This window comes from Chenopodium album, chromosome 6 (genome assembly GCF_948465745.1).
Source record: "Chenopodium album chromosome 6, dcCheAlbu1.1, whole genome shotgun sequence".
Classification (NCBI taxonomy): domain Eukaryota; kingdom Viridiplantae; phylum Streptophyta; class Magnoliopsida; order Caryophyllales; family Amaranthaceae; genus Chenopodium; species Chenopodium album.
The window spans coordinates 43038812-43065943 of record NC_137839.1 but is presented as its reverse complement, the minus strand read 5'-3'; the positions used below and the strand labels follow the sequence as shown (position 1 = coordinate 43065943).

Below are 27132 nucleotides of genomic sequence, written 5' to 3'. Positions count from 1 at the left end.
CTTTGCCCATTTTTCCCCTACCCATTCCTGACTTGACCGCCTTTCCCCCTGGGCAACCCTCTTACACTTATGATGTTTTAGTTGCCAATGCTAGGGGGCAAGCACCACCACCACCAGTTCCACCACCCTAGCCTCAGCCCGAGGTGGCTTTCTCTCCACCTCGTACGTCCCACTCCGTCCCCCATGTTGACTCTGACCCAGTTTGGGATCTTCAGAGTATAGGTCAGGCCCTAGGACGTATCGAGCATTCACATACTGACCTTAGGAGGATGGTAGGCTCCATAGATAAGAGGTTAGGGTACCTAGAGAGGAACCAGGGTAGAGCTCTCTACCCTATGTACGATGATTATGCTTGTCGGGGCAACATTCCCGACGACGCTATTCACCCTGACTGGTTTCAGCCTCCACCCCAGGGATACGATAGGGATCCCACTGCCCGTGGTATTTACACTGACTATTCCTCTTTCTTCGGGTACGACCAGGACATTCCTTTCGGGGGACCGGCGGGGGGAGGGAGTTTTCACGCTGATTATTTTGGTGGTAGCTCTTCTGGTGTAGGTGGTGCAGGTGGCAGTGGAGGTGCGGGTTTTGGCTCGATGGATGAGGATTAGCTATGTTGGGCTAGTTCCCGAGCCAAATAGGACATTGTCTGATTTTGGCTTGGGGGAGATTTTGATTTGGTATATTTCTTTTTCTTTTTTCTTTTAATTCTTTGATTTGGTATATATAAAAATACAAAAATAAAAAAATTCAAAAATAAAAAAATTCAAAAATACGTTCCAATGAATTATAAATTATGCTTCCCTGTGCCCCTTACTTGAGAAAATTGTTTTGATTCTTGGTATTTGATGATAGGCATTGTGGATTAGTTGATCATGATTTGATGTTTGATTGCCTTGAAACCTTAGCATGCGTCAATTTTGTCCAACTACTTGTGAATATAGTGCTTGACTAGTTGATTTGGTAAGGAATGTGTGATAGTTCCATAGTTCCTGGTATGTCAATGAATTTGAGTATTGGTTTACAACTATTAGTAATATTTATATGATTCATTATTATGCACATTGTGGGGGACGAAGGCATTTGTTGTTTTAGGTAGCCTCCAGATATTGTAGATACATTTGTTCCCTTCTTGCTACCCATGTTGTTGCCTTGACCTTTTGTTGTTTATTAGCCACATTACAAGCCTATTTTGCCCCATTGGTTACTAGTCCCAAGCTTGGCTTGGGGGAGCTATTAGTGAGTGAGGTGAGGGAGTTTGTAGCGTGCTTATTATTTGCACAATTTGGGTGGGCATTTGAGAAGTTGTTTTGTTGTTATTCATGTTTATTTTTGATGAGTTTGAGAGTTATATTTTCTTGAAAAAATAAAGCATGATATTATGAAAAAAAAGAAGTTCAAGAAAAAAATGTGAAAAAAATAAGTGAACTTCAAAAGAAAAAAAAGAAAAAAAAATGTTCAAATGTTCTAGTTGGAGGTTGATCAAAAGGAAAATAATTTTGAGCTTCAAAAAAATATTCAAGTTTGAAAATAAAGTTTGTTTATTCACTCTACTTCTTCATTATTATATCTTATGAGTGAAATTGTAAGAGTTGGGATTATTTATTATGATCGGAGTATATTTGGTTTTTGTTGGAGTTTGTTATGTAGGAGATGTATGATCATTATTTATTTTGATCATGGGTTTTATTAGGATATGGCTCCTTTAAACATAGCTTTCCTCTCACTTATTCCCAAATTTATCCTACCCTTTACCCTAGCCTTACATTACAAGCTTTAAAGACCTTCCGACCTTTGTGCATAGAATTGTATGATGTGAAAGTGTTGTTTATCAATGCAAGTTATGATTTGGCATATTTCGTGTCGATTAGTAGGATTGAGCGTTCATTGTTTTATACACACGAGAGTGTGAGTTGGGAGGGCATTGTTCACATAAAGGGGTTGGATGGAGAGCGATCGAGTACATCTTTTACTCGCCACATAAATGAGAGTTGAGTGTGTGAGCACTAGTCTTGAATTCTATATGCTCTTGTAGTTTGCTCTATTTTACAATTGTTAGGGAAGAAAGGTAATTGGATGGATTTGATTGGTTAATTTTGAAGCGAGTTTATTTGATTTACCCTGGATCGGTTGTGCTTGATTTTTACTTTTGGGGTGAAGCATATTTATTGATTCATTGATGAGATCTTTGCTTAGGGACAAGCAAAGGTTTGGCTTGGGGGAGTTTGATGTGTCTATTTTATATAGTATTTTACCCCGTCCCTTGGTCATAATTAGTAGTGTTTTTGGCTCTTTAGAGCCACTTTTATTACTAATTGGTGTTTTCTAGTGTTTTCGTAGATTTTGTTGACTTTTGCAGGGATTTACGCTTTTTGAGTATTTTCCCGAGATATTTTTGGGCAATCACGAACGTTGGAGAAGCACAACCAGATTCTATAGCCCAGGGCCGGTAAGAGCCATCGAACCGATGATTAAGGGCTCGGTATAGGTGATACCGGGGCATTTGGACCGAGTATTCAATAACGGAAGAGGAAATCCAGATTGGCCCGAAGAATTGGAGCCCACTCGTAGTCCAAATATTGGCCCAATTGAGCCGCCCGGCCAAAGAGGCTGGCGCCCGGAGGCGCGCCCGGTCGGGCGGGAGAAGCTTAGGCTGGCGCCCGGTGACGCGCCCGGCCGGGCGCGAGTTTAGTATTAGGGAGCAAAAAAAGGCGCGCCCGAACAGGCGGTGCCTCGCCTGATCGGGCGCGTGTATTTATTAGTTGACGCTTAACGTCGTTTTAATTTGTTTTAGTTTAGGATTTTTTGTACGGAGTATAAATACTCCTCCGTAATACGATTTTAGTATCTCTTCTTCTCCTTTTTACTCTTTCTTTACTCTCTTAATTGTTCTCTTAGATTTCTTTCTCTAAAAAACCTTTGTTCTTAATCTACTCTTAATTCCAGATTTATTTTGGTAACGATTTCTCTTCTCTTAATCTTAGTTATTTACTTTATTCTTTTTAGCATGTCTTGCTTTATTTCTTTGATTAGTTTAGTTTCTAATATGTGTGAATAGTTTTATTTCTAGGGTTTATGGGGATCCATATATAATATGAAGGGGTAATTTATTGTTGTTGATTATCAATGCTAGATTAATTTCCTATTGATTGATTTAATGCTCTGTGACTAGATTAGGCCTATCTTTTATGCATGAGTTTGACAACATTGATTCAAGATTCGACAGATGAGAGTTAATGTTTAGGTCTAGTTTCAATAGGCAGATTAATTTATAAATGGTTAAGTCGAGATTCGAGAGATGAGATTTAATACCGGTAAATTAATTGTGTGATTGTAATACGTAGAGAAATCCCTTTACAATCTGGTTAATTGATGCATTGATGATTGACTATTATTGATTATTGGTATGGCATGATAATTTCTTATTGAATTGTTTTAACGTTTTACAATTGCGGCTTGTAAAAGTATAACAATATTGAATTGATGAATCGAGCAGATGTTAATTTGATATTAAAGGCTATTTTCAATAAGAACTTAGATCTAGTAAATTGCGAGAGCCTGTTAGATCTATGTTGATTAATAAATTGCGAGAGCCTGTTAATCATGTTATTTATGAAATGTCAATGATTGATTATTTTTGATTAGGGGATACGACTTTACCCTGTCAATCGTTCAGCATACCGGGACCCAGCCAGTGTCTCGAGATGGTCCTAGGAGCGGGCGATCGGAGCTGGCTTCGGTTCTAGCCCGTGGTTTTGACATGGAGGAGACATCAGCTGAGCAACGAGTGCAGATCTTCATTCCGATTCTCATTTCCATGACTCTTTCTGCTAATAGGAGTTCACGTCACTCCTTTGCTACCTTCCTTCTTTAGTCAGGATCAGTGAGATAGGATCCTTTAGCTGGGCCAACCTCGGATATGCCGACCTTCTCTTGTCGTTACGTCATGGCTGTAGGCAGCTGAAAGACGAGTCTCCTGTCACTGTCTACGGTCTATGGAGAGTCCTAGAGGTGACGATCCTTTCCTCTTCTTGTTTTATTTTAGTTTGTTCGACTCATGTGCTCAAAGATTACTTTTCATTGCAGCTATGGTTCTACGAGTACTTCCCAGGATTGGCTCCTCGACGGCGTCGTGGAGCGGTTCATGACTTCTCTGTTGGTGCCAGCTGGCGTGACCGAGGAGAGTCACGGGTGGAGTATGTCTCTTCGCTGCGCGGGCTGCTATGCCGAGGCACCTCTTCTGTTGGCGTAAGAATTAGTTTTGTAGCATGTTATTTTCTCTTTGACGTTATTTCCGGTGTTTCATGCCAACTTTTTATGGTTTTCAGGTTGCCATTGATGTCCAGTATCGTCCTTGGGCTGGGATGACTAATCTTCCCGAGGCCTTGCAGCTTTCAGCGTACCGTATTGTTTTGGTTGGTACCGGACGCTTTGTCTGGTATCTGGGGGGAGCGTGTCCTTCGTCAGCACAGTGGTGATCGCTTTGTGGTGCCCTTATCTCCACTAGAGTCGATGCTGGACTCGCGCTTGCTTAGGGAGTTGATAAACAGGGGAGAGCGGTACACTTTTCCTTGGCAGGAGCTTGTGCGCATGGAGGGTGATTATGCGTAGGACTTGCTTCCCTCTCTGGCTCCTCTACCCCGCCTTCCTGAGGTATGATTTCTTTTGAGGAGTTTTATCGCTAGTCTCTATTTCAATAGTCGAATAACTTTATTATTCGATCGTATTTTCAGACGACTGTTCGCTACGCAGGGCCGATTGGTATTACTGAGGACCATATTGCTGACGCGCTAGAGGGTTTCAGACAGGCGCAGGAGTCTCTGCCTGAGGTTTTTGAGCCGGTAAGCTTTTGATGCATTATTCATCCCTTTTAACACCGCTTGTAACTGATTTTTCTTTGTTTTGTTCTCAGCCTAACCGCCCGGAGATGATTGGATTCATGAAGCTGGTTGACGCTCTGAAGTACTGCATAATCAAGCTTTGGCGTGGTGCGAGTTGTCAGAGCAGTTTTGGCGATGTTCTTGAGGTATGTTCACTTTTTCCCATTTCTACCATTTGTTTTATTTTGCATTTTTGATGTGTTTTGATTTTGTATCTTTCAGAAGCAATGGAGATCCCGTTCGCGCTCGAGGCATAGAGGCTCGGACGAGGGGGAGCCTAGTTGTGGTAGACGATCTCCTGAGGTTCATCGGTATTCTCAGTCTCCGCGGGATCCTCTGATTTCTCAGCCGTTTCAGGAGGCTCAGTGGCAGCAGCCTCAGTCTTCCCAGCGCTTTCAGGGTCAGAGGCAGCGACAGTCGTTTTTACAGCTTTCACAGCCTGAGTTTAGGCCAGTTTTGACTCCCGTGGATCCTGGCTTATTTTAAGCTCCGTTGTCTGGGATTCCTCCACCGCTGTCGGGCTTGTTTTCAGTTCCAGTGTATGGGACGATGCGTCCAACGACGATTCCCATTTCTTTGAGTCAGTCTACACCGTTTGCCGGTTGGACGGGTCCTGCTTTGAGTTTGACTGCTGCTAGTGTAATACTACTCCTCGTACTCGGATGATGGCGGGAGTCTTTGACTCACCGTTCCCATATTCACAGGCTGGAGATGATACTGATCCTAACTCTTCTAGTTTTGCAGATTTTTGACCGAGGGTCTTTATTTGTACATATTTTGATGACACTTGGCGCTGCTTATTTATTATGACTCATTTTGTACATTATTCACAGTTTATGTACATTATTCACAGTTTATGTTTTTATTAGTGTGTGTTAGTGTGTGCTTGAGACTCATTATGTGTGGTTGTGTATTTATTAATGACGTGACAAAAAACAAAAGTGGAGTAAGTGGAGGGTACCGACTTTCAAAAGAAAAAGAAATAAAAAGAAAAGAAAAATCTGAATAACTTTTACAACTACTCCCAACATAAATATGTTCGGAAATGGGACGAGGTTTATAACTTCCTCAAAGAAAAATAAAATAGAAAAAAAAATGATAAGTAATAACGATGAATAAAAAAAAAATAATAAAAAAAAAAAATAAAATAAAAAAAAAAAATAAATAAAAATAAAATGATAAAAATAAAAAATAAAAATATCTAAAAAAAAGTTGAGAATTTTATTACGAATGAAACTCTCGAAAAACAGAAAAATAAACGGTGAACATAAAATACTAAAAAAAAACTAGATAGATACAGGAAAAATAAAAAACGAAAATGCGTGGGCGCCGCGACACGGCATTGTACACCGTGTCACGGCAAGATCTGTTGCATCGCGACACAAATTCCCGTGACACAGTGGGACTTCCCGTGTCACAGTGCGCGTATTCTACAACGATGTGGTTTACGCGTATAAAGAGATAATTTCTGAGTAGTTCCGAGCGCTTTTGCAATAAAATAGGACCAGTATATTCGTGATATGCATAATTACAAAACACAAAATAATTAGAATTTCATATTTCAACAATAATGTCTCAGAATTTTGATAATACATTGCGCGACTGGTCTTATTCTTTGACCAATGCTGACAAAAGAGAGTTAAAATTGTTTCATGTCAGGGGTTTACTAGCCCTGAGGCATGTAGCGATTGAACATGATTTTCTTAGGGCAGCATTAGACTATTGGAGTCCAGAAACACATTGTTTTAAATTTGATTACGATGAAATCTGTCCCCTGCCGGAGGAATTCGGCGCCATCTTTGGATTTCCTGCCAGAAATCTTATTGCCATGCCTACCCTACGGGAGTATTATTACCGAGACTTTGAACGCCATCTGAATCTAACAGATCCAGATTTAAATAGAATTGTGTGTGGTAATGAGGTAGACATAGAAAAACTTGCAAATTTATATTTCAATCGCCTTATCTCTGAGTCTTATCATGTATATCGTAGAAGGGCATATATTTTTTGCATGTTTAGAAAGCTTTTATTTGCAAACGGTAGGGTAGGACATGCTTATCTAGCGTCTGTGCTTGAACATGTTGAATCTTGGAGGTCTCCTATGCCTACGTGCCTTGGAGAAACATTCCGTGGCCTTGACGAAGAAAAAGCTGACTGGAAAGCCATCAGGAAGGGCTCTCTAGTACAGCTGCAGGTAAAAATATGCTCCGAGTAGCCCCTGTGACACAAAACAGGCAACGTGTCACGATGGCTCTCTGTCGTGACACGGTGAACTCTGTCGTGTCACGGTGGAATCTGCAATTTTTTTTAATTTTTTTTTCGACTGATTTTTTTTTCGACACGTTGGAAATTCCTGCGTCACGACATTTTTTTGTTTTTTTTTTCGCAGATTTGGTTGATGGAGGGTTTAGAACTATTTGAAGCCCCCGACGATATTGAAAAATATGGCCCTAACGATCTAGTCCGCTGGAAGAAGAATTACTCTGTGAACATGTCGTATGAAGACTGGAAAAATTTCTTTGCAAAGAGAGAATTTTCCATTCGCTGGGTAGTGCCTTGGTGGAGGCTTACTAGGATGGTTGGTACGAATGATACTCTGTATTGTCGTGTTCCTAGTATCTCAAGACTGACTTTTTATTGTCCTTCTCGACTAATGCGGCAGTATAGACTTGAACAAGTAGTTCCACGCTATAACAATAGTCCTCGTGAAGTATCGTTGCATGAAAGTAACGTTCACAAATACGAGACTTATTGGATTGGAAGACCTTTATGGACCGTTTCTGCGAGTAACCAAGCTCCTCCTCCCTTATCTAGTGCATACAAGGCATGGTTGAATCCTAGAAGTAGGAGGGAATGAGTCGAATCACGCAAATCTGATGTGAAGAGCCGTCTTGGAAATAAGAAAGCACCTCCTAAAGATTGTCTAGGTCCAAGAACACAAGGGATTGATTTTAAGACTCCTATAATGCCGAAAAGGAAGAATTATGTGAAAGGGAAGGGTAAGGAGAAGATGGTTTATAGGGAGAAACAACCAAAGAATTTTAAGAAAGGTGAAAGGGGTGAAAGTTCGACTAGGGGTGTGACGGTTCGGGCTACAAAAGACACATTAATGGTGAAGGCCGACGTAGTTGAAAAAGAAAAGGAGGTTCCTAAAGTGAAGAGGGATTAGATCAGTATTGCTTTGCTTTTATGATTTATAATATTTTAAAATAAGGCGCATGATGCCAATAATTGTAGTCACATTTATTTCAATAATAATAGCATATTTATTTTCTCCTTAAAAAAAATTACAATAACCTTTTTTTTTTAAATATCCGAGTCAAGGACTCAGACGCAATGGAAGAATGAAAATAAAAAAACATCGAACAAATAACTGAATTCGCAAAGACTACGTCACTAAAAAAAATCGAAAAATCTGAAAATCCACCGTGCCACGGTGAAAAATTATGTGACACGTTGGAAGTTCCCGCATCACGGCATATATATATTTTTTTACAGGTTTGCCGTGACACGGTAAATTTCCCGTGGCGCGGCAAACTTTTTTTTTTTTTGCTCAGGTCCACCGTGCCGCGGTGGATTGTCCCGTAACGCGGCAACCTTCCCCCCCCCCCCCCTTTTTTTTTCTTTGGCTCAGTTCCACTGTTCCACGGTGGACTGTGCCGTGACACGGTGGAAAGTCCCATGTCGCGGCAAAACTCCTTTTTTTTTACTTCATTTTGTTGTGACGCAATGTTGTACTGGCGCGTATACTTGATCGACGGAGGAAGGATTTTATTTTTTAAAGTGGCCAGGCCCCCTTGAGGGGTCGCCTACGTATCCTTAAGAAGGAATCAGGCCAAAAGTAGCTCTATTGGGTCATGAACCCATGCAACTAGGCATAGAATTTCTTGAGTTGATCCAAGTTGGTTAAATTGTCCGTTACCATCCATGTCTACCAATTGTGCCCCTCTGCCAGACAAGATGGCTTTAACAATGTACGGACCTGACCAATTTGGTCTGAATTTTCCTCTTGGATCCAACACATTTTTGCGGAGTAATTTAAGCACCAGGTCACCTTCTTTGATGTTCCTAGTCTTGACTTTTTCATTGAAATGTCGCGCCATACGCTGTTGGTAGGTTTGGACATGATGCAAAGCTGCCAAGCGTTTTTCATCAAGTAAGACTAGTTCATCATATCTTGCTCTAATCCAATCGACTTCATGTAGTTGACTTTCCAACGCGATTCGGAGAGAACGGATTTCGAGCTCTATTGGTTGTACAACTTCAACTCCATATATTAAAGAGAAAGGGGTAGCCCCCGTTGATGTACGAACAGAGGTTCGATATCCCCAAAGGGTGAAATGTAGCTTACTTGGCCAATCCTTGTAATTTTCTGTCATCTTTTCGATGATAGTTTTCACATTTTTGTTGGCCGATTCGACCGCACCATTTGTTTGTGGTCTGTAAGGTGATGATCTATGATGTTTGATATGATATTTTTGTAATAATTCCGCGCATTCGGCTAGGAAATGCGTTCCATTATCACTGATCATCTCATGAGGTACCCCATAGTGGCATATGATATTCTTTTAAATGAATTGAGCTACATGTTTTGCCGTTAGCTTTGCATATGAGGCAGCTTCGACCCATTTGGTGAAATAGTCGATTGCTACGAGGATGAATTCATGCCTCCCTTGTCCTGGTGGCGTTATCTTTCCAATGATGTCGATGCCCCAAGTAGAGAAAGGCCATGGAGAACTATATGTGTAGAGAAGTGAAGGTGGAACGTGCTTTAAATTTGCGTAGACTTGACACTTCATACATTTCTTGACGTATTTGTGACAATCTCTCTCCATAGTAGTCCAATAATAACCTTGTCGTTGAATATTTTGGAATAACATCTTCGCATTCATGTGAGTTCCACATATGCCGGCATAAAGGTTTTCCATGGTTCTATGTGCTTCTTTCTTAGCTATGCATAAGAGATTTCTCCCCATTGCAGTTCTCTTGTGGAGTTCTCCCCTGATGAGCACATACTCTAAGGCCAGGAGCCTCAAAGCACGGCGTGCCCTTTTATCAGTATTAGGAGGGTATTCTCCTCTTGTCACATAATTAAGGATATCTGTATACCATGGCTCTTCATCTTCTTCTTGTGATTCTTGTTCATCGTCGAGTGCGTGAACATGAGCCGGTTCATATCTTCTTTCTACGGTCAGCAACATTCTGATTGTATCCGTTGGAATTCGCACCATTGATGCTAATTTAGCTAGTGCGTCGGCGAACTGGTTTTCTTCACTCGGCAAATACGTATATTCCACTTCATCTAGTTGGTCCGTGACAGTTTCTAAATGAGCTTGATACGTAGCGAGACTTTCACTACTCACCTTCCATCTCTTGGAGATTTGGTTAATGATTAGTGAAGAATCACCGTAGATTCTTAGCTTCTTAATTCCCAAGGCGACAGTTGTTTCTAACCCCAAAATACATGCTTCATATTCTGCTGCATTGTTGGTGACATCAAAATCGAGTTTCAAGGAAATTGGGATATGTTCTTCATTGGGTGATACGAGCAAGACTCCTACACCACAACCTTTTTGGTTTGAAGCTCCATCGAAATAGAGTGTCCAGCTATTATCTTCGGTCATGAGTAAATCTTCGTCAGGGAAATCATACTCATCTTCTTCTTTCACAACTTCTAGCGGAAAGTCTGTTAAAAAGTCAGAAACCGCAGAACCTTTGATGGCTTTTTGTGGTTCAAATTTCAAGTCAAACCGAGCAAGATTGACTATCAACCTTGATAATATGCCATTGAGTGTTGCTTTTTCGAACAAGTATTTGAGAGGATCCATCTTGGACATGACATGCACTGTATGAGTGAGCATGTAATGTCTTAGTTTCTGTGCAGCCCACACAAGTGCGAGACATAACTTTTCAAGTGTTGTGTATCGTGTCTCGTATCCTTGAAGCTTCTTGCTCAAATAGTAAATTGCATTCTCCTTGCTTTCGATTTCTTGTGTTAGCATTGCCCCCATCGTTTCTCTTGTGACCGTAAGGTAGAGTCGAAGAGGAAAGTCAGGTATTGCTGGCGCTAGCACGGGTGGGTTTTCCAGGTACTCTTTGATTTTGACGAAAGCTTTTTGGAAATCGTCATCCCATGTGACTGGGACATTTTTCTTAAGCTTCTTGAATATAGGTTCACATATTGCTGTGAGTTTTGATATGAACCTACTTATATATTGCAACCTTCCAATGAAACCTCGAATCTTCTTCTCGTTCTTGGGCGGTGGGATGGCAATGATCGCTTTTACTTTTGTGGGATCTATTTCAATCCCTCGATAACTGATCACATATCCAAGTAATTTCCCTGACGTGACTCCGAATGCACACTTTGCTAGATTTAATCTCATGTTGTACTTGCGGAGTCTTTTAAAGAACTTGCGAAGTGCAATGATGTGGCCTGGGCGATCTTTAGACTTAACGATCATATCATCGACATAGACCTCCACCTCTTTATGCATCATATCATGTAACAATGCTGTAGCTGCTCTTTGGTAGGTGGCACCCGCGTTTTTTAACCTGAATCGCATTACCGTATAGCAATATGTACCCCATTGTGTGATGAATGTTGTTTTTTCCATATCTTTTTCAGCCATCAATACTTGATTATATCCGGCGTAGCCGTCCATGAACGATAGGAGTGCATGGTTTGCTGTGTTATCGACCAGAATGTCAATGTGAGGTAGAGGGAACCCATCTTTCGGGCTTGTTTTATTGAGGTCCCTGTAATCAACACACATTCTGACCCTTCCATCCTTTCTTGGAACTGGAACCATATTTTCTATCCATTCGGGATACTTGGATACTTTGATGAAACCTGCGGCCAACTGCTTTCTGATTTCTTCTTTGATTTTGAGAGCCACATCTGGTATCATACGACGCAACTTTTGTTTGACAGGCTTCATACCTGGAATGAGTGGTATCGTATGCTGAGCTATATCCCTGTCAATTCCTGGCATATCTTGGTATGACCAAGCAAATACATCTACAAATTAACTAAGCAAGTTAATTATCTCTTTGCGCTCATCTTGACTTAGGTTAATCCAATTTTGACTTCTTTAACAGTCGTATCATTGGACATATTAACTGTTTTTGTATCTTCGATAACCGTCGTTTTATTTTCGTGTTCTTCCATTGTTTTTATTATTTCTTTGTCATTTTTATCATTAGCAAAGCAATATTGATCAGGGCTAGGGGAATGACACACATCGTAAGCAAAGATACTCATTTTATTGAATTCATCGGTTAATACATCAAGAGGGGCAAGGTCAGCTGCGACCTCACCGAAAAGAGAAGACTCAACAAGAGACTTAGGATTGGACTCTATAGCAGAAAGAGGGTCGACCTTAGACTCTAAGGACTCGTCTACAGAATTAGACTCAGACTCGGACTCGGACCTAGACGACTCAGAATCATCAAACATAGGACCTTCGCCAGCGGTTATTTTCAACTTCTCTCCGCTTGGCGTAGTGATCCTCAATGTCTTGCGTCATCCCTTTGAAATATTATTAGCTTGGACGATTAACTCGGAGGGTCAAAATCCTTGTTTGCTATAACAGCTTGAACGAGCTCGGAATTATCATTAGAGACGGTCTTAGATTCATTCATCTCCATTCCAAAAAGAAGGTTGATGCCTAGATCATCAGAGCTTGGGCTAGCTGATTTCTCAGTTGTGAAGAGCTCTTCGTCTTCATCAACAAAGTCACAATCGAGGAACATCTCGAATCCTGGTTCACGCTTCCCATCGTGGACGAATGGCTCAGGGATTTCATAGCATGGGAAGTCTTCCCCTTCTTTGATGTACTGGCCATTGAGAGTGAATGGATATGGATCCATGGCCATTTCTCTCTTCATGATTCGAGCGTTATTGCGAGCCTTCATCTTCAAGAGGGCTTGTTTCACATCTTCTTTTATTGGCTTGAATACCAAGCCAAAAGTATCTTTCTTGAGTGCACCAGGATGGCCCCAAAGTTCAGCCATTTTCTTTTTGAGTCCGAGGGTCATTCTAGGGAAATGCCCTTGCTTCTTCAAAATGGCATTAATATTGGTGTTTGAATAGGGATTGAAGTTGAGATGGCACTTCTCCTCTTCTTCGTTCATGAGAACATCATCGAGTGAAAACCCCCAAAGATCTTCATCTTCTTCGTCATGTTCGACATGGACGATAGGAGTGTCGATAACTTGAATGCGCATGGGAGAGGCATCAATGGTAATTGGAACCCCTCCAACTATGGCTTTCACTTTCTAGTGCAACGATGATGGGATCGCCTTTAGCTCATGAAGCCAAGGGCGTCCTAACAAAAGATTAGAAGAGGCCTTAATGTCTACCACCTGAAACTTGGTGCGACGTTTAATGGCCCCAGTAGTTATGTTCAGTGTGATAGTACGCACGGCTTGACGACGAGTATTATCATAAGCGCGATTCCCTTGAGTAGAGGGAGTCAGTTCTTCATTCTTTATGCCCAACTTATTTGTAGTGCGGAGTGGGCATACATTGATTGTAGAGCCATTATCAACCAGGCTCATAGGAACATTCATCTGCCTACACACCACAGTGAGGTGTAAGGCCTTATTATGTTGGTCCCCTTCTGGGGGCAGATCCTTGTCAGAAAACGAAATCAGATTGCTAGTACTTGGTAATTCAGTAGTGAGAAAGTTGACCAGTCCTTGAGGAGTCATATCATCATCAACTCCTATTTTCACCACAGCATTCATCACAGCCTTTCGATGCTCGTGAGAGGTGGCCAAAAGCTTCCATACATTCATCTCTACCTTGGTCTTTTGCAATTGTTTGACCACATTGTTGTTCACAGGGTTGATGGGATCAACTATCGGATGTGACTGTGGTGGAGGTGGAGGTGGACTAGGTTGTTGCAACCGTCCACTTTTGGTAAGAACCTTGACCTCAAGGTCTCCCTAAACATCTTCACTTGTGCCAAGAGATGACCAGACTATATCCTTGAGATAGACGTCTTCATCGTCACTATCCCAAATTCCATTCACTTCATCAGAACTCGAGACAAATACAACTTCCGGCAGAGGTTCATTCACAGGTTGAATGAGTATTGACGGATCAAAGAAGACTTCATCTCCCATGATAGCCAAGGCATCGGAAAGAGGACCTATTTGAATGTTAGGCTTCTTGCCCCCTGGAGGGACAAGAAGTTGATTAGCATCAATTAGGTCTTGGATCACATCCTTCAACCTCCAACACTTCTCAGTATTATGACCCTTTCCTTGATGAAACTTACAATAAGCATTGGGGTCATAGCTAGCGGTCCTATTCTCTGGTCGAGGTTCTGGAAATGGTCCAATTGGCATAATCAGTCCTTGACCATGCAAACGGTCAAAACCAGCATCATAAGTCATTCCCAAAGGCGTGTAAACCCTCCTTTGCCTTTGGAATCTTTGAGGAGGAACATTAAGGGCCAGCACATCGTTGATATTGTTGGTAGCGTTATTGGGCTTGGAAGACGAAGAAGAAAACGTGTCGTTCTTATTGTTTTTCCAAGTGTTGTTATTATTGTTGCTACCAGCAGTCTTCATCAGTTCATCCTCGATATTGATCCCAATATCGTATACAGCTTCAAAGGTACTCAGAGCCAGAAACTTCAAGTTTTGCTTGTACTTATGAGTCAGATTGGCAATAAACAAGCGAACCATCTCTTTTTCCTTGGGGGGATCCACCAAGAGCGCGGATGTTTCCCTCCACCTGCTTAAGTAAGTGGTGAAGCCTTCATTCTCTTTCTGTTTGAGAATGGAGAGTTCACGTTCAGAAGTCTTAGCTTGAATGTTACACTAGTAACGATTCATAAAGATTTCAGCAACATCCTCTCAGGTCGCGACATGTTTGGATTCCAAAGAATAGAACCACTGTCGACAGGCATGCTCCAAGAAAAGAGGGAACACTGTAGGGAAGAATGTCACATATACTCCCTTAAGAGCCATGGTTGCAGAAAAAGCCTTCAAATGGAAAAGCGGATTATCAGTAGGTTTGAACTTGGGAATGTCAGCAGCGGAAAACTTCTCAGGAAGCTTGTCCCTTATGGACGAAGAGGTGACAGGTTGTTCCACATAAGTGAATTCTTCAGAAATCTTACTCATCTGTTCCTTAATCTTGTCCATTGCAGCGGTAGTGACATTGTTTTAATTGTCTTGCTCTACCGTGTTGACTCTAGTGGTGAGTGTTTGCATCATGTTAGACAACATTTCAATTGTCTTGTTGATGTTCTCGATATCTTCCTTAGTAGCCATTGGTTGAAAGTAGATTAGAGATGGATCTTGTGGAGATGATTGTGGTGGTTTCCTTGTACGCCTCTTTGGTATAAGAGGTTGTTGAGGTATTGACTCGAACCGTAATAATCTACCCCTGCTTCTTGACCAAGTGCTGTGACACCGAAACAAGCACACATTTAATGACAAAACTTAACCTTAACCCATCCGGAAAAATAAAGAAAAAAAATTTGAATTTTAAAAATCTATAACTTTGAAATTCTATTTATTTATTTATTTACTTTTTATTTTAAAAAATAAAAATATGGGAGGATACTATCCGACTTACTCCGAAAAAAAACGACACAAAAAAAATACTACCCTAAAATACGGTCAAAAAGAGGTGCATGACTAAAGAAAAAAGTGTGTGAACACGATACGTGAATGATTAAGTGAGGTTATGGACGCGTGTTTTGATGGTACAACTAGACATGACACCAAACTTGACATATAAACCACATACGTACGCACAAAAACCGAAAAAAGACTGAAGGGACACTTTTCCTGGGCACCGTGTCACGGTGCTGACTGTCGTGACACGGTGCAGTCTACCGTCAAACGGTAGAAAGCGCCGTGTCACGGCACTGTTAATCGTGATGCGGCAGGACTTGCCGTGACACGGTGCGCAGTTCCAGGTCTGTTTTGTCATTTTTCCAGATTTTAGTCGATTTTAGGCCCGTAATAATTACTATGTGGAAATAAAAACCCTCGGTCATGGGTTAAACCAAAAGAGTAAACACATGAAGGTTAGCACCAAGCAGCCATGTAGCATTTAATCACGATGATGTAAAAAAAGTTCGCAACCTAGAGTCAAGATCTACGATTAGGGACAAGGAATGTAGGGAGCCGCCAACAAGTTTTTAAGGAACTTGTAAACCGTTCACGGATCATTTAAGGCAACCACGATACAGGGACAACGTAGGAAACAACGATTAACCCATGAAGGTTACACCCCATTTATAATCCATGAGATTACTAACTCCATATGGTTCGAAACCACGAAAGGAGTATCGGGGATGATGGTACAAAGTGAGTCATGGAGTCACATTCGCCCGTATTGGCTTCTACTCGATTCTTATAGTAAAAAGCATTCCTGCGATCACAAAGGCATACAAACAGAATGTTCAATTTGCTCCAAACTATTATTAAGCTAAATTGGTTGAATATTAATGCAACATATAATTCTAAAATATTTGTGATCACTTGATTAAACAACAAGATTAAAAAGGAACCTAAACCGGTTGTCCAAATTATCTTATTAGGCGTGATTTTCAATTACATATTCCCTTTAAATATGCAATATGGTGATCAATAAATATAATAGAATAACAACAATATTGGAAGCAATTTAACAATAATTCCAACAATATAAAATCGTTAGAAAAATAAAAGAAATAAAAGGAACATAATTCTTACTTTGATTCTGTTTGTTTGCAACTACAAAATAATAAACGAGTTAGTAACTTCAAGGAAATAATAATAAAACAATAATTAAATTAAATTAAATAGAATTGATTTAGGGCCAAACCCTCAAACAGTTCTACTTTTCACGCCTTGGCTTAAGGACAGAACCACGAGTAAAGTACGGACTCCTTAGAGTACTTGAAGAAGGAATTTTGAAAGAAGATGGGTAGGCTAGTGTTTAGGTTTAAGCATAGAAGAGAGAAAAAACTAGAGAATTAATTGATGCCTCGTACATAAGAAATGAGGGGGGTATTTATAGAGAAAATGTGCTGAGAGAACACACGGAACCCTAAAATGATAAAAACCCTAAAAAAGTATCCCGCGACACGGCAAACTGTACCGTGACACGGGAAATCCCACCGTCAGACAGGAAAAATTCCCGTGACACGGTGCAAATTTTGTGTGACGCGGGAAATATTTAGTCAACGGGGGAGAAAACGCGTTAAGGGTTTACGCGAAAAGGACACGGAAATTCCCGTGTCACAGCAGGTTTCCCGTGTAACGGGAAATCCCACCGTCAGACGGGAAAATTTCTCGTGACATGGTGGAAAGTTACCGTGGCGCGGGAATTTTCAGTCCACTTTTCCGTCTAAATTCATTTTTAACCCTAATTTCGTTCAGCATTTTAAGTCCCGATTGATAATTTTGGGCTTTTTTCTAATTTATTGTTATTTGGGCTAAAATAAGAAAATAAGTAAAAGGTTTGGGCTTAAAATAAATAATAAAACAATAAAATAAAAAAAAGGTTTGGGCTAGAATTAAATAATAAATTTGGGCTGAAATTAAAACTATGCTTTTACCAAACATCAAGACTAATCCATGGACTGTTCAAAAATACGAATTTAATCAAATACGATTTTTTAAGCACTCTCGGGATTAAATACTGAACCCGACCAATAGTGGCGGTGAAAGGTTGTTCATCATCGGGTTTGGTTTTGGGGAGACATTTTTAGGTGTCTACAGACACGTTATTCATCCTTTTTAATACCGCTTGTTACTGATTATTCTTTGTTCTCAGCCTACACACTCGGACATGATGGGATTCATAAAGCTTGTTGACGCTTTGAAGTACTGCATCATCAAGCTTGGATGTGGTGTGAGTTGTCGGGGCGGTGATGAGTGGCATTCATGCCACTCTTTTATCCTTTTTCTATAAGGATTCTCCCCTCATTTGCACTTGTTTGGCCCTTTTTCTAAGCATTTTTACTTAGTTTTGCTTCCTCTTTTATTTTCTCCTTTATCTTCCCTTTTCTTAGTGTTCTCGCTTTGTTTTTATTGTGATTTCCATGCTTATGCTTTGTAGGAACCATCAGGGTTTTCAAGACGAGGAAGCTAAGCTCAAAGGAAGCTGAAAGAAGCAAGATTCAGAAGAGGTTCGACCGAACCTCCTGAAGGTGTGGTCGAACCAGACACTAGTAGATAAAGGCTTATTTGCGTCGCTCATTTATAGTGTATTTGCGTCTCTTCTATGAGCGACGCAACTGCTCGCGACGCAAATGACTTAAAAGTCATTTGCGTCGCTCCTAGGCGCGACGCAAATAAGAGTCATTTGTGTCGCTCCTTTATAAAGGCGCGACGCAAATGACTTTTCTGATAAACTTCTTTTTTGTTATTTGCGTCACTCCTTTATAAAAGAGCGACGCAAATGACTCTTATTTGCGTCACTCCTTTATAAAGGAGTGACGCAAATGACTCTTCTGATAAACTTCTTTTTTGTTATTTGCGTCACTCCTTTATTAAGAGCGACGCAAATGAATCTTCTGATAAACTTCTTATTTGTTATTTGCGTCACTTGTTTATATAGGAGTGACGCAAATGACTGAGTAGACAATAAAAAATTGCTGTATTTGCGTCACTTTTTTGTTTAATGAGTGACGCAAATGAGGTGATTTTTTATTTTTTTTTAATTATAATAATTGCCTTGTATATGTTTGTAGTACCTGTTTTCCTTACTAGTGGTATAAAGTAATATGCTAACGCTAATATAATTGAAATTAAAATGCAATATTATTGAATAATGCAAATGTAAATTTCGGCAGAGTCTCCTTTGTAATTTCGCCTACCCATAAAATTGGGAATGACGGCATTATATTAACAACCTGTCCAATAATTTACATCTCAATATCATAGACATTATACTCATCATCCCAACACCAATTAACCAAATTCATTCATTTCAAGCCTATAATCCAAAACAAGAGTCCAACATGCGCTAAGTGTAAATCTAAAGTTCAACATTACATATAAAATACTCTGCCCAAATATCTCGAATCTCATTTATCTCCTCCTCGATGTACGGTGTAGTTCTTGAAAAATTCTATCAACACAACAGATATACAAGAGGAAAGTTTTAATTCAAGATTATAGCTAACATCAAATTGTATTTATCAAACAAAAATGAAATATTTGACAACTCATACCTGAATAAGATCCTCACTGCTATGGTGATGTTCAAGTATTTCTTACATATAACGCATGACGTAGTAGCCACACTCACGTCCACCCAATTGTTGTGGACACTACATGTAATATATTTATGAGTTGAATTAAATTGCTATACTTAAATTATTAAGAAACTAAAAGTTAGGGTAAGAAATTAAGGTAACCTGTCCCAAATGCCATGTCAATTTACTTCCCCTAGACTGTCAACTTAATGCTTTAAAACTTCGAAAAGCACTACACATTTGAAACAAATAACATATATATTACCCTTACACACATAAAATCATTACATTAATAACAAACTAGACTTACTTTGTCATTGCAAACTTAATTGCTAAATTTCGCTTCTGCCTCAAAGAATCAAAGATGATGACTTCACGCTTAGCCATGCATAAGACCAAAAGAACCCAATGATTCCTACATAATAAATTAGACACACATTTGTAAAAGAGTAAAATAATATCAACAATTTGCAAAGTTCAAATAAATACAAGTTCAAAGTTTATATTTTTCATGGTATGGGCATAAGATGAACTGCTTAGATTTTTGTTTTTCCATCACATGTGTCATGTATAGTAGGATACGATCAGCATCACTATGCAAATAGGTTTCTGAAATCATTTCCGGACACATGAATCCAATGGAAGACACTTCCTCCGTATCGAGTAAGTCACTCAAGGCCCTACATATATATCATGTCATAACATTATAAATGGTAATAAATAAGTATATATGGGAAGAGTGAAATTTGAATATCTTACATCATAAAAACTTGCAAAACGGAAATATTCAGCCAAGCTCCTGTGAGAAGTTGATTGACATCTTCACGTTTGATAATGATGTCCTTACTGTCTTCATAACTAAAGGTCCAAGCATCAGCCTTTACCTTAATAGTTTCACCTTCGGGTAATGAAGATAACAAACTATTCAAAGACCCACACTTCTGAGACAAGTTTTCCAAAGCATAATCCATAAGAAAAACTTTTTTTGGATTGGTGTTGAACTCTTTTGTTTCGTGACCACTTTCAACTACTTTCAGTTTGTCTTGCATGTTTTCTTTAGCCGCTTTGTTGTTACCATTGTTCTTATTTGATATGAATTCCTAATCAATAGTAAAGCAAATCTATTCAACAATTTGCTATATTTTGTATGGCAAACTATATGTAAATTGTTACAAAAATAATTTACCTTGTCATGCATGAGTGAAACCAAGTCTTTCAGCCATTGGATAAATTTACCGTGAGCATGCTTAAGTTTATTGATGACTGAAGAAGGAACTGGAACCGAGAATTCTTTGAACTCGTCAAAAAAATTATCAACACTCACCCTCACGTGATCCGGAAGGAGGTTACTATGATGATCAAGGATTAACTCCGGATGATATGTACCTTCAGCGACAATGACTTTCTCAGAGTCATTTTTCAACAATGATAGCCGACAAGGAACCGGTTCCTTACAAAGATAGAAAAAAATCATAATTAAAAAATATAGAAAACTGAGTTACAAAGTTAAAAGTATGTCGCATTCATAAACCATTAAATAAAAAAAGATAAAAAATATAAAATAACAAAGTTTTGGTTACCTGTATGTTTGCAAATGGGTCATCACCCACTAATTGGCATCTACTAGGATTTTGTTGAGTCGTCCGGCCTATGTTATTCATTTCCATCAATTCAGTTGGAATTTGAATACCAATCTGTTTAGCAAATAACATAAACTTCTCTTGAACCATGGAATCCATTTTAGAATCCATCTCCTGCATAGTCTACTCTCGTACCCTCCGGGATACTCTTGCCTCTAATTCTTCCAGCTCATCATCTCCGAATTCCCTACCCCTTCGGCCACTACGCCTCTCTCCGGATCCCTATACAGCTTTAATACCAATTCCACTACCAAATGCTATTGCCCGACCATTACAATATTTTTTACCAAGGGCACGAGATAAGACATCATCATGCATATTAGGAACAAATTTTCCTTCAGCTTGTTGCTTTCTCCAATTATCCTTCACAATGACTTCAAGTTAGAAAACTTTGGTTGCAATACATAATCTTAACAAAATATATTCAAAATTGAAATAAAGACTTATTACATACTTACAATGGATTCTTTCACCTCTCTTGTTTTCTCATCCGGCAAATAAGGATTTTCCTTATCATCTTCTATTGATCTTGCTAGAAGCCAAGCATATGTCCTATCCGGCAAACTAGACACAACCGAAGAACAAGATAAAGTACTGGATGCTTAAGATGCCGTGGGAATATACCCTTTTCTACGCCATACAATATTCATTTCACCATATGATTTGGCTCCTAAATGGTGAGGGTATTCGTTGAAAGACTGGCTTTGTCTTGCCTTCTCACTGATTTCCTATTTTCACGAGCATAAATGAAGATTAGTACATAAGAATCTGTTAACAAAGTATTAATAACCCGCATGATCATTGATATTAATACACACAAACCTTAAAATCATCTGTAGTATGCTCTTCCACAAATGTTTTCCACATATCCTCAGATATGAAATCATAGAGTACATACGGAATTCTTTTCTCCTTCGGCATATTCCTGGTACATGTGATCCAACCACTGACCAATTTTGTTTTAAAATCTCTCCAAGTTTTATCACAAGTGCGTAGGACCTTTTTTTTCTTGTCTTCATCTTCTTCGATTTGAAACTCTCTCTACAAAAAAAATTAAAAAAATATAAAAATTTAGTAAATAATTTCATCATATTCAAATAAATTGTTTTCATCATATTCAAATAATGTCAAAATGATCATATAATAGTATAACATTTAACATATAATAGTGAATATTACCTTAACATCTTCCCACAAAGTGTCTTTTATTCCTTGTGGAACTTGATTCCAATCTTTATACAATATAGACACCTTTGCACGGCTTATTTCACCAACATGAATTTTGTATGCTTTTGCCCACTTTCCAATGGGTCGACACAGTTCATCCCATTCAAGCACTCTAAGAACCCCAGGCATGGATTTCAGGCCCTTTGAAGGACCTCTTGGCTTCTTTTTCTTCTTCTGAGAGTCGGTTGTTTGTTGCTCTGATTGTGATTGATTGTGTGGCTCATCTTCCTCACCTTGCAAAGACATGGAACGATTATGCATATCCTCATCATCCATTATTACTTACCTGAAAAAAAAGACATAAATAAATTAAGACATCGATTTGTATCATTTTTAAATTATAAACTTGTACACATAACAATAATAAGCAATTTATGCAATTACTAACACATATTGGAAAAAAAAATCACAGAATTCATACCTACTTCATTCTTCTCTTTTGCGACATAAAATCCTTCATTATGATCTTTTCGTTTCAACGTTGTGTCAAAATCATCGACTATTGGAGGGATGCTCCAAACGGAAGGTGGTGACTCATTAAATTGCTCATTATATTCTTCCTCGTCCACCACATCTTCAATGCCAAGTATCCTTCTTTTACCTTCTAAAACAGCTGACCACTTACAATCAGTTGGGTCAGCCATGTAAAAAACTTGTTTTGCTTGTGAAGCTAATATAAATGGATCAGCTGGATGCCCTCGTCGACTAAGATTTACAAGGGTCAAGTTCCCTTGTTCATCTTTTTTTACACCACGGCTACTATCAGCCCACTTACATCGAAATAGAGGAATCTTGAAATCAACATAATCCAGCTCTATTATTTCTTCAATGATTCCATAATAAAATTTCTTCTTATCCACAAGTGTTTTATCATGTGCACTAACATACTCAGATGACAAACCTACTACTTTAACACCACTGTTTTGCATTGTTGACTTGTCATCTTGTCGGCTAGTGTAAAAAGAATACCCATTGATGTTGTATCCCTCATATGACATGACTTGACATTTAGCACCATATGCCAACCATCTCAATGTGTCAGATATATCGTTAGGTGTGGTGGATAGTTGGGACATCACTCGTTCCTTGAACCATGTAACGAATGAACAATTATGATCCTTTATCAGCTGAAGATCACTTTTGGAAGGATATTTTTTTTTAAGAAAAAGCATGTGCTCGTCCAAGTAAGGATGAACCTCACTAAGATTTTGCAACACAAAAAGCTCGACCTTATTTTTCATTTCAAAGCCCATGGATATCCTTTTCCTGCCAATAGTACCTTGACCTCCAAGCCTCCCATCGTGTCGAGACTTTGGCAACCCAATTTTCTGTGAACGTGCAAGATATTGAGCAACCCATGCTGCCACTTCCTCAGCAACTGTTCGTTGTACAATACTAGCTTCAGGTTTGGCCGAATTCATGACTTTTCCCTTTAAGTCACCCATTTCTCGTTCTAAAGGATACATGTATCTCATACACACTGGTCCACAAAGTTTAATTTCACGTACAAGATGAATAACCAAAGGAGGCATCACGTCAAAAAAAGATGGGGGGAAATACATTTCAAATCGACACATTGTCTCAAGTACATCTGCTTGCAAGTCATCTAAAATACTTGGATTTATGACCTTGCTACAAATAGTGTTAAAAAAGACACATAATCTTGTAATCGTATACCTCACTTGAGGTGGAAAAATTCCTCGAATGGAAACTAGTAATAATTGTTGCATCAAGACATGACAATCATGAGATTTCATGCCACCCAATTTCAAGTCAGACATTGACACAAGTCTACGAAAATTAGAAGAAAATCCAGCCGGGACCTTTAAACCATGCAATGACTCACATAAGCTAGTTTTTTCCTTTTTAGACAAGGTAAAGCAAGCTGGGGGAAGATACCAGCGTTTTCCTCGAGATTCGGGTGCCAACTCTGAACGACCCATAGCAGCCATGTCTTTCCTGGCATATTTAATAAATTTCCCACAATGACATCACATACATTTTTCTCAATATGCATTACATCTAGACAATGTCTAACTTCCAAATGTCTCCAATCTGGAAGAGACCATAGCTCAGACTTCTTCTTGTAACCCCCCAGTTGATTTGCTTTTGTAAGGCTTACCAAACTCATTCTCAATGTCTTTGACCCGCCGATAAACCTCACTTACACGTAAAGGGCCACGAGCTTCTCTCAACTCCACTTTTCCATTAAAAGCATCCTTATTGAATCGAAAAGGGTGGTCTTCTAGAAGATGTCTTCGATTATCCATGTATACATGCTTGTCACAATTGTCTAGGCGCAATGCCTCCAAATCATCTTCACAAATGGGGCAAGGAGTTGTTCCCTTCACAGTGTACCCCGACAAATTCCCATAAGCTGGGAAGTCATTTATCGTACAAAAAATCATGGCACGTAAAGTGAAATTGGTTTTACTATATGCATCAAACATTTGGACACCTTCATTACACAACAATTTCAAATCTTTAATGAGAGGCGCTAGATACACATTAATGTCATTTCCAGTTTGTTTAGGCCCAGATATTAGAAGGGAAAACATAATGTATCTAGAGTTCATGCATAACCAAGGAGGCAAATTGTAGATAGTTAGAAGAACCGGCCAAGTGCTTCGGCCGAACGTCGAGGCAGGGTGAAGAAGCAATTTGGCAATTTTATAGGATTGGTCGAACCACAGAAGTTCGACCAGAGCAGGATCAGGGAGGTTCGACAGAACCTACCCATGGTTCGGACGAACCTACCCTATAGTCCGGCCGAACCTTCCCATTGTTCGGTCGGACCACTCCTTTTTTCAGCTGGCTCTGTACGGACTATATAAGTTCCATCTTAGAAAGTTTTGATGTAATTTCGGGATTAACTTAGTTTTAATTTGGAGAACATTAGCCTAATCTAGAGAGAAAATAGATTGTTATTCAAGCATCCTTTATTGTATTCAACTTTGCTCAAGTTTTAATCTTCCTTCAATCAAGCAAGAATTCAAGTTTTCATCTTTCATTAATCCCTTCTTTAGTAAATTCTTCTCATTTCCTTTTAGTATTATTTATTTGTTTTATTATTACTTATTCTTGTCAATCTTTTTAGATTATTTTGTTGTTATTGATTTCATTTATTTTAATCATGTTTTTTTTAGTTTCTTGAGTTTATTTCTAGTTTTGATATTATGTTTAATCTCCATTCTCTAGGCTAAACTTTTAGCTAGGGGAAGGGGGTGGAAGATATGATTTGATATTGGATGAATGATGATGGTTGGATTGAACTTATGCCATATATTGATGAAAGACATGATTTTTATTAGCTTGGGAGTATTGTTACACTCTATTTGATGTTTTCTAGTTTAAATGCATGAAAGTGATTTGAACTAGATTAGGATCACCTCTATTTTAATGATTGCATGAGAATGAGTTATTAAAGTGGAGTTTTTATGGATTGTGCTTCTTTATTCTCTTGATTTGATTGTAACTAATAGGATGCATGAGAATGATCCTTATTAGTGTAGACCTCTTTCATTGATTTGCCTAGACAATTGCATGAGAATGAATTGTTTAGGTAGAATCTTGTGTTCTTTGGCATATGTTTCATGATAATTACCATTATTCTCCTATTTCTAATCACATTGGACACCCCCGTATCCCTAGCATCATTTTCTATTGATTTTAATCATTATTTTCTTGCTTATTGGTAGTTTTAGTGTTCTTACTCAACAAAACCAACAAAAACAATCCCCCTTTCACTCTTGCATTAGTGATATTTGATGTTGAATTAGCGTGCTTCCCTAGTGGTTCGACCCTTTACTTTCAACTAACTAGTTTAGTGTAGGTTAAGGCATTATAAATGATTAATTTGGTTAGGGTAGTAGCTTAACGACCTATCTAACCCGCGATCAAATTTTGGCGCCGTTGTCGGGGAAGCGGCTTGTTTAGCGTCTATTATTGCTTTTGTTAGAGTTATTTTTCTTTCTTTTCGTTTTGTTTTGTTTTTTTTTTCATCCTTGTCATTACTAATTGTTTGCCTAGCTTTGGTGAATGCTTAGGAGGTCTCAAGGAGCACCCTCACATCAAATTGACCATGAAATCAACCGAACCTTGAGACAAGTCTTTAGGCTTTATCAAGACGAGGGAAGAGGTTTTGGTGATATAGTTGATAGTGAGAGTGATAGTTACTCTTCAAGTTCACCACGCGGATAATTGGCGGGACAAGAGAATGATGTTTTGTTTCGTGAGTTCGGAAATCCGGAGGATTATGAGCTCACGGGAGGGATTTTGCTACCCGTCACGGAAACCAACTTCTCAATCCATCCACAATATACTCGAATGGTCTTATCGGAGCAATTTTTCGGAAGTGCAAGTGAGGACCTTATTGAACATTTGAACCAATTCCTTAAATTGTGCGCAATGATGCAAACCAATGAAGTGAGTCAAGATTACATTCGTATGCACCTTTTCCGGCAATCTCTCACCGGACGAGCAAAGAAATGGCTAAAGCAAGTAAAGCCTAACACTCTCACAACATGGAGGGAGGTGGTAAAGGCGTTCTTGAAGAGCTTTATCTCCGTGGAGAAGACCGCCGAAATGAGAAGGAAAATTGCATCATTTGAGCAAGATGCCGTTGAAATTCTTGGTGAAGCATGGGAGAGATTCAAAGAGTTGGTACAAGCATTTCCCTACCATGAGTACAATCAAGGGTTGCTCATGCAGTTTTTCTACGACGGATTGGAGCCCATGTCAAGAGCCAATTTGGATGCGGGGGCGGGTGGTCAATTAATAAAGATCCCTCAAAATCAAGTGGAAGCCACAATAGAAGAGGTATCAAAGAATTACTCTTGGGGGGGGCCAAAGAAGAAACGCTCCAAAGAGAGGTGGTATTTACGAATTGGAGAAAGTTGATCAATTACAACATCAAATTGATCAACTAACAAAAGGGCTTTCCAAGTTGAACACTAGTGTGAATGCAAGTTCAAGTGGTGGAGCAAGCTCTTCTCAAGTTAACTCTTTCTCTTGTCAAAATTGTTGAGGAACGAACCATGATATGTCCTATTATGGAGGTTTGAGCCCCGAACATGTAGCGGCATACAACACAAGGCAAGAGGGATTTAGAGGAAGCGGCGGTGGAGTAGCTTGGAGACAACCACCACCCGGGTTTGTACTTCAACCTCA

General features: G+C 39.3%; 1 protein-coding gene and 1 non-coding gene across 2 annotated transcripts; both read right to left on the bottom strand.

Annotated features, from left to right (window-relative positions):
• Positions 1 to 22241: 22241 nt before the first annotated feature.
• Positions 22242 to 23915, bottom strand: LOC145636918 (uncharacterized). Its single transcript, XM_081688451.1, has 2 exons — positions 22385 to 23915; positions 22242 to 22249 (listed from the first exon to the last, which is right to left on the bottom strand). The coding sequence occupies exons 1-2, from the start codon at positions 23913 to 23915 to the stop codon at positions 22242 to 22244; spliced, it is 1539 nt and encodes a 512-aa protein (XP_081544577.1).
• A 2629-nt stretch (positions 23916 to 26544) lies between these two features.
• On the bottom strand, positions 26545 to 26652 carry LOC145637640 (small nucleolar RNA R71). The gene has a single exon (XR_014114400.1). It is a non-coding gene; the product is annotated as a small nucleolar RNA R71 (small nucleolar RNA).
• Between the last annotated feature and the right edge of the window lie 480 nt (positions 26653 to 27132).

Coding starts and splice junctions, on each gene's coding strand:
- LOC145636918 (XM_081688451.1), bottom strand. CDS start 23,915: ATGGCTGCTATGGGTCGTTCAGAGTTGGCACCCGAATCTCGAGGAAAA.